This window comes from Podarcis bocagei (assembly GCF_964188305.1).
Source record: "Podarcis bocagei genome assembly, chromosome: 5".
In the NCBI taxonomy this organism is placed as follows: domain Eukaryota; kingdom Metazoa; phylum Chordata; class Lepidosauria; order Squamata; family Lacertidae; genus Podarcis; species Podarcis bocagei.
Genome location: NC_138129.1, coordinates 76,161,087 through 76,172,299, shown reverse-complemented (window position 1 = coordinate 76,172,299; position 11,213 = coordinate 76,161,087). Strand labels below are relative to the sequence as shown.

At 46.4% G+C, this 11,213-nt stretch overlaps 1 protein-coding gene and 1 long non-coding RNA gene across 4 annotated transcripts in view; one reads left to right on the top strand and one right to left on the bottom strand.

Annotated features, from left to right (window-relative positions):
- Window positions 1-1,256: 1,256 nt before the first annotated feature.
- LOC308586951 lies at window positions 1,257-1,629 on the bottom strand. Its single transcript, XR_014008165.1, has 2 exons — window positions 1,560-1,629; window positions 1,257-1,464 (listed from the first exon to the last, which is right to left on the bottom strand). It is a non-coding gene; the product is annotated as an uncharacterized lncRNA (long non-coding RNA).
- Window positions 1,630-6,627: 4,998 nt separating this feature from the next.
- Window positions 6,628-11,213, top strand: part of DIPK1A (divergent protein kinase domain 1A) — a 26,813-nt gene continuing 22,227 nt past the window's right edge. Inside the window, exon 1 of one of the 3 annotated variants that reach the window (XM_081194078.1) lies at window positions 6,628-6,878. Coding sequence is in view for 1 of the 3 variants with exons in the window: in XM_081194079.1 (XP_081050205.1) it covers window positions 8,951-9,004 (54 nt within the window). In the remaining 2 variants the exon portion in view is untranslated. Of the gene's footprint in view, window positions 6,886-8,800; window positions 9,005-11,213 lie in introns of those variants that run through there. The other 2 variants (XM_081194077.1, XM_081194079.1) reach the window with 2 other exon arrangements.

Genomic DNA, 11,213 nt, shown 5'->3' with positions numbered 1-11,213 from the left:
GGCGAACCAGAGCAGTGCACGGAAACGCCGTTTACCTTCCCGCCTGAAAGGTACCTATTTATCTACTTGCACTTTGACGTGCTTTCGAACTGCTAGGTTGGCAGGAGCTGGGACTGAGCAACAGGAGCTCACCCCGTCACAGGGATTCGAACCACCGATCTTCTGATCAGCAAGTCCTAGGCTCTGTGGTTTAACCCACAGCGCCACCCGTGTCCTACATTATAAGTATAGACCATCATAAAACATCCATATATAATTTTTTAAAATATATACAAATAGACAGCCATGCAAAGTATATAATGATGAGGATTTTCACTGTAAGAGATGCTATTAGCTTTAAGCTTATGAGGACTCTGTGCCCTATCCTTTGTGTTGGAGAAAGGAAGGGAGGAAGGGAGGAAGGAAGGAAGGAAGGAAGGAAGGAAGGAAGGAAGGAAGGAAGGAAGGAAGGAAGGAAGGCTGTATGTATGATATGAAACACAGCATAGGAAAAAGACCACATGTTAGGTAAGTTAAAAAGTGGTTTACTTACAAACTTTTGAAAAGTCAGTTTCCTGTGCTTCAGAAAAGCTGTGAAGGTGGTAAAACTTGGCTTAGTTACAAAGAGCTAAGCATTCCTAGAATGCAAGAGTGGCTTGTGAGAGCCATATGGTTGACCTGGAGCAACTGGCTCAAACCTCTTCGCACACTGAGCTTCTCAGGTAGACTGAAAGAGAGGAAAGGCCTGATTACCACATCCTCCCAAGGTGAGGGGAAGTGAATATAGCTAAGCCTGGCAGGACAGCTTATTCTGTGGTATTAACTCCTTCATGCATTAATTTGACTTAAGCATGTTGGTTATATAAGGCTGTTGATCGCACACTTTGGATCTGAGTTCCACTGTTATGGGACTGTTATCATTCACTATCTTTGAATCACCTTTCTGACTTCAGAACCTATACCTCTTCCTTCCCCTTTCTGTCTCTTCACCCCCAGTTCCTTCACACATTTCATTATTGGCCCAGTTTTGGTAATATGCCCCATAAATAGTGTTTAAAATAAATAATAAAATGAATCTGCATACTTCCTTTCTCTTTTTCAGTACAGTAAAATCAGCATGGCACTCAGCATTGTTCGGCGATTCTAAGAAACCAAAAAGTCAATGCAGTTTTGAAAGGTTCAGTTTGTCACCTGGATTCAAAATATCATCCAAGACAAAAAGTGTTTTACTCACCCGTTGGGTCAATCCATTCTGTTTAACTGAGATTTTAGTCTGCTGGGATTCGATGGCATTTTTATTCTCGCTTCTTTTTTGCATGTGCTTTTTAGAGAGATGGTCAAGCGCGTGGTTCTGAACCGCTGTAATCTATTGCAATGTTCATAGCAGGGTACAAAAGGAAATGTACATAAACAAACATTTTGAACCGTCTTCTTTCTGCTGTGCTGCGCAACATCCCACTCTGTGCTCAGACTTCTGCGAATATGCTAGAAGAAAACACGAGGAACAAAAAAAGAAGCCCATCTGGACTTGCTGATATAGGAAAAGAACATCCTCAACGGCAACACTTTTTTGCTCTTACCAAAGCAGAATATTTTTACTACGTTGCTAGTCGTTTTGCATAATTTACAGTGGCTTTGCTCCTGAGGAATTCTAGCGCTCAGTGTTCCTAATCAATGTAGGACACTGTACACTCAGCAGAATCTTTGGCATTCTGACTTCACAGTGCTACTCAAATTCTAGAATTTGTTTAAGAGAGCATTTTTCCACAAGGACAATGGCTATATACTGTAGAAGTCAGCTTTTATCCAAGTAACAACATATCTTAATGAAAATCAGTCACACCGGCTGTTTAATTTTTTTATTTTTTTAAAAAATACTTTATGCAATGAAACACCACCACAATCCTGGCATTTTGATCCTATACACATTTGCTCAGAATTAAGCCCCTCTATGTTCAACGGGCTTACTCCATGCATATTGCAGATGATTGCATAGAATTGTAGAGTTGCAAGGAACCACACAAGTCATCTAGTCCAACCCCCTGCAATTGAGGAATCTTTTACCCAACAAGGGTCTTGAACCCAGAACCTGAGATTAAAAGACTTGTGCACTGAGCTACCAAGTGTACCTTGCAGTCCAGTCCTATGCATGTTTATTAAGGAGTAAGTCACATCCAGTTTACTCACAAATAAATGGGCATCAGATTACAATCTATTCTCCGGGCACATTAACCCAAAGATACTGAATTTATGGGGATGTTATACTTGCCTCTCTAAGCAAATGTGCGCCATCTGTTCTTGTCCCAAGCAATGATCCCAACTTGTCCGAGGAGGGGCGTATGCTAGGGGCCGAGTCAATGGACACCAGCACTAATCCTGTTCCCAAATGTAGGAGCAAAGTCAGTGCCTAATTCAGCAGCATCAGGCAAAACAGAGATTGACCTTCCAGAGAGAAAGAAGCTAAGCTTAGACTTGAATATTACTTTGACAACTAATAAATCCAGAATGAACCTTAAACAGGACTGCAGCTTCCTTTGAGCAGCGGGTCCCACTCTTGATGGGTAAGTGGTTGGTGGGGGTGGGGCACTGAGGTTGTGTTATGGCAGGAGTAGGGAACCTTCGGCCTTCCCGTTCATAGAACCATAGAGTTCGAAGGGACCTAGAGGAACATCATCCAACTCTCCCTGCAATGCTGAACTTAAACTCCCTTCATCCTTTGACACTGGCCATTCTTGCCAGGTCGATAGGAGTTGTAATTCAGCAACTTCTGGAAGGCCAAAATGTTCCACACTCCCGTATTATGGTCTCCAAGTGGGATTCTCAAGGAATTGTGACCTCTTGGGTTCCTGCGGCGCTGGAACGCTCAAGGAAGCAGGGATGGTAAAGCGTGATTCAGAGGGGTACATCTCCCCCTAGTCCATGCCCTCTACCCCTTGATGATGGGGTCAGAGTCATTGCTTTCTTGAATACCTCTTCCTCCCCAGAAAATAGACAACAATTTTATTTTGCCATTTAATCAAGACATATATTTCACTGTTGTGATGCTCTGTATGTTAGTGGGAGATATGGGTGGTACTGTACTGCTTCTCAACCTTTTATTTATTGCACCTCCACAGTTGCATTCAATGGGCTGCTGCTGATGCTCCCTCCCTGCCTGCGTTGTTTGCGTGCACGCAGAGCCAATAGGGTTATCATCTGCTCTTGCAACCTTCCTCCATCCACCTTGCTTATGGGTTCTCTTGCCCCCTTCCTTCCTTCCTTCCTTCCTTCCTTCCTGTCTTCACTCATTTTCACAAACCTATTCTCATTTCTAGAGTTCGTGTGAGGTTTCTGCCCCAGCCAAACTGACAACTCTCCATTCACGGTGAACTTTCTGACAGTATAGTCCCTGTGTAGTTGAAATGTTGATGAACGTTCCATTCCATCACATCAGCTCAATCACTTGGCATGATAGACTGAAGCGGCAGTACTAAAAACCACTAATCCATTCTGCAGGTGGAAGCGTTATTCCACTGGTGTAGCTTCATCTCTGCCAACAAAGCTGCACTTCTGCTGCTTCCTAAGGTTGCTCAGTGAATCTCCACTACAGAATTGCATCCTTAATCCCAGATAAGTGTGCATAGGACCGCTGCCTTAAATTTACCAGAGCGCACCATTCTCCTTTGACACAGAAGTAACATTTTACAAATGAGGTGTGAAACCACTGCTAATTCACTTGCGGTTACATAAAGCCTGTCATGAACTGCCTGCTTAATTGTATTTACTGGTGATGTAAGAGGCTTGTGCTGTGACACATATGAGGATAGAAGTGTAATTTTATTCACCCATCAGTAAACCTCTTGTTGTTTTTCTCTGTCGTGCATTGTGACTAATCATCCTAATGTCTATTATTAATGGAGAATTGCTGGAGTGAAAGCAAAGCCCACATCTGCTTTGAAAAGAATGCAGCTATTTAGGATTTGCATCAGAGTCACTTTGAAAGCATGGATGACAGATGCCCAGCAGTGTCGCCCAGTGAATTCAAATAAAGGCAAATCAGAGAACAACATAGAACCACGGAAGCCACTTAATAGTGGAGTATTAGGGTTTTACTAGTTTGTTTCATTGTATTTATTCTAAAAATATATATTCTGCGTTTCAGGACAAGTATCCCCAACAAACTGGCATACAAAGCCAGTCGTAAAGACTTTAAAAGCAACAATTTTAAATCAACAGTAAGATCATGCCCCTTTATAAGAAGCAGTAAAAACATCAGTAAGATGCAGCTAAGGGATCCCCGTGTTTTTTTAATGTACACTGTTAACTGAGAAGATACCAGTTGATGATGTGTGCCTTGCAACCTTTTTTTGGGAAAACCTGGGCTGGAACTGCTCCAGACTTTGGTGAAACGGAACACTGGTTAAATTCTCTTAACATTACAGTGATGATTATAGAATCATCAAGTCGGATGGGACCCCCAAAGGTCATAGGTCCAACCCTCCACAATGTAAGAATCTAAATTTGCTATCTGTTGGTGCTAGAGCCACTTGCTTCTGGATTTTTCCCCTTGGCGTTTTGGTAAAAGAATTAGCAGTGGTTTTGTGTATTATGCGGCTGACCAGCAATGACTAGAAGTCCTACTCAGAGCAACCCCCATGGAAATGGATGACCTAAGTTTGTCATGTTCATTAATTTCAATGGAGCTACTCTGAGTAGGATTAGCATTGGCAACAAACCAATAAGTTTATATTTCAGACTGAAGTCACTGCCGCAGAATCATTTTATTAAATAAGAACAGAGCATACTCGTTGGGAGGCAGAAATACTCATTGCATGGTCATAACATTTATTTCTATGGCTCATAATTCTGAATCCCATCACCCCCTGCTCGATTTAAACCCCTTAGGCTGTTATCATGCTTTGATTGGATAGAATATTACCTGACATTTTATTTCTAAGTCAATTGGCAAGTGTCTTGTATTGTGTTTTTTAAACTACTGAAACAAAACAGCCCACCAGAAGATCTGCAGACCTAATTTAAAACTCCTACTCTCTTCCACAGGCTCATTGCGTGGTATTACCCGAAAGTATAATATGAAACACAATTATACCTCAGGAAGTGAAAAGCAGAAAAAGAATAGAGAAAGATAAGAGCATGAAGAAGAACAGATACGTTCATTGCCTTTTTGAAAACTTGCTCTTCAGGGTCATGATGCATCAGAGACAATGGAAGAATCAAGCTCTAGCAGCAGCAGGTATTGAAGATGTAAAAACAAGTGAAACACTGGACCTCAACTTCCCACAAAAGATATGACAGATTCAGTCACTTTTGAAGGTAAAGATGGTGTGGAAAATGCAACTAAGTGATGAAAAATGTACTCCAGTCAAAATAGAAGACAGCATATATTTTAGAGAGGTTCGTTACATTAGCGACATCGCTTTGTAGCCTAATTCTCTTTCATCAGATATGAATGCAACTGATAAAAGATCATTCAACACCCTTAAAAGAGTCAAAAATTACTTACATTCTGCTATATCTCAAGAGCATTTAATGAGTTTAGCAATTTTAGCAATTGAAAGTTCTGCATAGCAAGATGTAAAATATGACAAGTTAATTGACAATTTTGTGCAAAGGAAGTGTAGAAGAAAACATGTATAAATTTTATATCTATAAATATTTCATGTAAATCATTGAATTTTCATCCATATTGTTCCTTTAAATAAAGTTCATTTTCAAGTGAATAGAAGTGTTTTCTTTTTTCTCTATATACATATATCATTAATTAGAAACAAAAAATACCATTTAATAGCAACATGTTATTAGCTCCATCATATTTTCAGCTCCCTAAAAGGGCTGTGCACAAGACCCAATGGATCATATACCCACCACTGATCCTGAAGGACTTTTTCCATTATGATTTAATATTAAATCTAAATACTCTGATGAAATTGGTTTGCGTGACATGGGTGTCCAGTCTTCAACACACACCGCTTGTTTGCACTGCACTCCTAGAAATAATCACAGCCTCATGTACCTGGCTGTGGCTTGTTGGGAAAGTATGAGCAATAAGAACAGGAGAATAAGGGCATGGATCAGAACCAAAGGCCCATTCAGTCCAGCATGCAGCTCCACAGTGGTCAACCAGAGACCTGTGAGAAACCCACAAACCAAACATGAGGGCAATAACCCTCTCTTCCTCATAGGCGCCGACTCCATGGGGCTTGAGGGGGCTCGAGCCCCCTCAAAAAAATTTTTGGGGGGGCTCAGCCCCCCCAATAATCTCGGGCGGGCGCCCTTCCAGCAGAGCGCCGCCGCCGTCCCCCGCCTCCTCCCCACCTGCTCCTTCGCCAGCCAGCCAGCCAGCCGCGCGCCCTAATCGGAGAGCCCCGGCCGTCCCCCGCGAGATTAGGGAATCCCCGGGGGCGGGGGCTCCTGCCTCGCTGCTTCGCAGCACCACCGCCACTGCCAAGGCACTGCCGGAAATCCCGCGAGAACAGGGGAATCCCGACTGGCCACACCTCCCAGCCAGCCAATCGGCTGGCTGGGGGGCGTGGCTTGCCCTATTTAGGGCCGGAGCCACTTTATTTGCATATTCATGAGCTTATTTATTATTCATGAGCTTTCCCGGGCCCCCCCAATATTTTTTCTAAGTCCGCGTCCCTGCTCTTCCTCCTGTTTTCCAGCAACTGCTTCCCAGCATATTCCTTCTGATCCTCGATGCCATAAATGGCCATTGTGACTAGTAGTCCTCTGTAGCCTTATCCTCCAGGAATTTCTCTAATCCCTTTCTAAAACCATCCAAGCTGGCAGCCCTCGGGACATCTTGCGGTAGCAAATCCCATACTTTAACTATGTGCTGAGAAGAAGGGCTTCCTTTTAAGAAGGAAGTTAACCAAGAACTATGGAACTCTCTCCCTCCCGTAAGAGGCAAGCGGCGACCACTGACTTGGATGGCTTTAAAAGGGGCTTGGACGAATTTATGGAGGATACAGCTACCCATGGCTACTTACTGGCCGTGATGGCTTTGCTCTGCCTCCACAGAGGCAGCATGCTTCTGTATGCCAGTGGCTGGGGGGGGGAAACAGCAGGAGGAAAGAGTGCTCACAGGGGTTATCTGGTTGGTCATGGGAAGAATGACCAACTGGGCTAGATGGACCATTGGCCTGACTCTCCTGATGTCCCTTACTTTGATAAAGTTCTCCCCATATGTGTAGCTGTGTGTGTGTGCTTGTGCAGCTGGGGGGAAATGCAGAGCACTCTAAACATGCCCAGGGGCAACCTTCTATAATAATAATAATAATAATAATAATAATAATAATAATAATAATAATAATAATAATTAAAAAAAAATAATAATTGTTTATACCCCGCCCATCTGGCTGGGTTTCCCCAGCCACTCTGGGTGGCTCCCAACAGAATTAATAGAACATCAAACATTAAAAACGTTCCTAAACAGGGCTGCTTTCAGATGTCTTCTAAAAGCCAGATAGTTAATTTCTTTGACATCTGGTGGGAGGGCGTTCTACAGGGCGGGTGCCACTACCAAGAAGGCCCTCTGCCTGGTTCCCTGTAGTTTCACTTCTTGCCGTCGTGAGGGAACTGTCAGAAGGCCCTTGGCGCTGGATCTCAGTGTCCGGGCTGAATGATGGGGGTGGAGATGCTACTTCAGGTATACTGGTCCGAGGCTGTTTAAGGCTCTAAAGGTGAGCACCAACATTTTGAATTGTGCTCAGAAACATCCTGGGAGCCAATGTAGGTCTTTCAGGACCAGTGTTATATGGTCTGGGCGGCCACTCCCGGTCACCAGTCTAGCTGCCGCATTCTGATTAGTTGGTGTTTCCAGGCCACCTTCAAAGGTAGCCCCATGTAGAGCGTAGTTCAAGCCAGGAAACACCGCTTCACCACCAGCAATGTTGTTGTTTAGTTGTTTAGTCTTGTCTGACTCTTCGTGACCCCACGGACCAGAGCATGCCAGGCACTCTTGTCCTCCACTGCCTCCCACAGTTTGGTCAAACTCATGCTGGTAGCTTCGAGAACACTGTCCAACCATCTCGTCCTCTGTCATCCCCTTCTCCTTGTGCCCTCAGTCTTTCCCAACATCAGGGTCTTTTCCAGGGAGTCTTCTCTTCTCATGAGGTGGCCAAAGTACTGGAGTCTCAGCTTCAGGATCTGTCCTTCCAGTGAGCACTCAGCGCTGATTTCCTTCAGAATGGAGAGGTTTGATCTTCTTGCAGTCCATGGGACTTTCAAGAGTCTCCTCCAGCACCATAATTCAGAAGCATCAATTCTAGCTAGGCGGGGAATAGGCAAGGGTTCCTAAACTTAGGACACACATAGGGGTGCCAACTGGAATAAAATATTTGGGGGGGCAGGTAAGTCTCATCGCTTAAATGCACACTATTATTTGAATGGCAATGCTCATCAACTGCAGGGTGGGGAAATCAAATATTTTATTGGGGCTCTGGGTGCTTAAAGGACCTGATCCTCCAGGACTTGGCTCCTCTCACCCTCCCACCCAGGGCCACTGCCGCACTGGAGGGCGATGCGGCTGCCGGCAGGGGAGATTCGGGGCTGCGCGCCACGTCGCCGCCCTCCGCAACCGGAAGCCTCCCCGCCCCCGCTCCGACGCTGAGGGGGAGAGAAAAGAGGAGGCGCCACCGGGCGGGTGTCGGTGGCAGAAGCGGCGCCTCCTAGTGTCCCTCAGGTCCCTTGAAGGCTGAGGAGAAAAAGCCGCCCTCTTCCCTCCCTCTTCTGACAGTTGCCAAGCGGGGCGGGGTCGGGAGAGCCGTTGCCGCCTCCCCTCTCCCCCGCCCCCTCCCTCCCCCCGGACTCGGGCACGTTTCGTTGCCTCGTCGGTGGTGGCAGAAGAAGGCCGGCGGCCCCCTCGGCCCCCTCAGCGCCGGGCGGACGCAGGGGAGAGCGGGCGCCTCTCTCGCCGCCCTCCTCCAGGGACTCCGCCGCGGCCCGCTGCGGGGATGTGCCATCCTTTACCATGGCGAGGAGGCTCTTCGCGGGGGCCTGGCTCAGGAAGCCCTATTACAGCCAGGTGAGTCCGGGGTGGGCCGGAGACCGGGGTCAGGAGAAGGGGCTGCGGCGGGTCGAGGAGGAGGAGGAGGAGGAAGGCGGCGTCGGCCGCAGCGCCGGAGGGGAGGGAGCGAGCGAGGCCGGCAGGTGCGCGAGGCGGGGGCGGCGCACCTGGGCGGGAGGAGAAGGAGGCGCGCCGGGCTCCGTTCCCACGGGAAGCAGGGGAACGCGTGTTAGGTCTGTCGCCGCTCAACGAACCCACCACCCTTTTCTTTTCCTTCCCACCCCGCTCCGTTGGATTTTGCCCCTTAACAAGCCTACCTACGCGGGTGCCAACTTGAATAAAATAATTGATTTTTGGATGGGGGGGGCAGGTAAGCCCTGTCCCGCATAATCGATCCCATGTCACGAGCTGTTGCCACACTGTTGGCATGGCAATGCCCAAAAACTTGGGGGGGGGCGAGGGGGGGTCTGCCGCCCTCATAGATCTATAGATATATTGGGGGGAGGGAAACCCCCTCCAGGAGTTGGCTCCTATGCCAACCTTCCAGGCGTTGTAATGGAGAGATGGAGGTAGTAACATAGGAGCCAACTCCTAGGGGCCTGAGGACCCTTTGTGCGCCCCCCCCCCCAATAAAATATTTGAGCGGGCCACCGACCCAAAAGTTGATGGGCATTGCCATTCAAACGGGGTATGTGTGCCAAGTCTTGTGATTGTGTGAAGCAGGGATTTACTTCTCTCTCCCCCCCCCCCAATATTTTATTAATGTTGGCGCCCCTGGTTGCCCAAGCTTTCTCCACTCTTCCGCTTCTCCTCCCTCCCACTCACTCCTTCCCAGTCCCTGCTGTTTTTGGAGCGTTTTTTGCTTAATCTGGTGGTTCCGGGGCTCCTCAGTGGTTCTGGGGTCCTCCCTATGTAACTTGAATTTTTTGAGTTTGCACAATGAATTTTGTACCGTTTTTCCAGATTTCAGATGTACCTGGCTGGTTTCTCACCTCCACAATTCAACAGTTTGAATCTATATTATATATATAAATTCAACAACAATTTATATGCCACTTGATTTTAGGAAAGCCTTATGCAGTTTACAGAAAGATATTGCACTGAAAGGCTGCAGCTTCATGTCAGCTGCAAGATAAGACACAATGTTAAAAGGCAGAAAATGTGCTTTAGAAAGTGTTAATCTTGTTAGAGAGGCTAATACAGAAACAGCCAGATGTACTAGTTTTACGCATGTTCATCTGCCTTTGGTTATGCACTAGTTCTTTGAGAGCACAAGTGAGAAGAATATTGTTGCAGTCATGTCCTGCCTATAGACTTCCTGTATAAATTTTGTTGGTTGTTGTGAGAATGGGATACTGGCCTGATCCAGCAGGACTCTTTGACAGTCATATGTATGTATGTGTGTTATGTATAAATCTGTATCAGAATAACTGTGGAGGAAATACTGTGCTTTTTATCACACATCCATGTACTTCACTTATCTAACCCAACCCCTAACCTCCCTGGGGGAGAGCATTTCACAGGCAGGGAACCACCACAGAGAAGGCCTGTTCTTGGGTTGCCTACCTCCAGCCTCTCATGGAGGAGGAACATGAAGAAGGGCCTCAGATGATAGTCACAAGGTCTGGGGTGGTTCATATGGGGAGAGGCGATTCCTGAGGTATTGTGGTCCTGAGTCATTTAAGGCTTTATAGGTCAAAACCAGCACTTTGAATTGGGCCTGGAAACTAATTGGCAGCTAGTGTATTCAGGCCAGGATTGGTGTTATATGCTCAAACCATTTTGGCCAAGTGAGCAACCTGGCCGGTGAAGTTTCTGAACCATCTTCAGAGGCAGCCCTTGTATAACATGCTGCAGTAATCTAACCTAGATGTTACCAGAGCACAGACAACAGAAGTTAGGCTATCCCTGTCCAGATGGGGGCACAGCTAGGCTACCAGCTGAAACTGATGGAAGACACTCTGTGTCACTGAGGGCACCTGAGCCTCAAGTCATAGCAATGGACCCCGAATTACCCCCAAGCTACATACTCACTGATTCAGAGGGAGTGTAACCTCATCAAGAACAAGCAAACTCCCATTCATCCGGTCTAGGGAACCACCCACAAACGGTGCCTCAGTCTTATCAGGATTGAACTTCATTTTGTTGGCTCTCTTCCAGTCCATTACCAAGGCAACACAACAGTCCACTGCCACACCAGCAGATGTAAAGGAGAAGTGTGTCATCA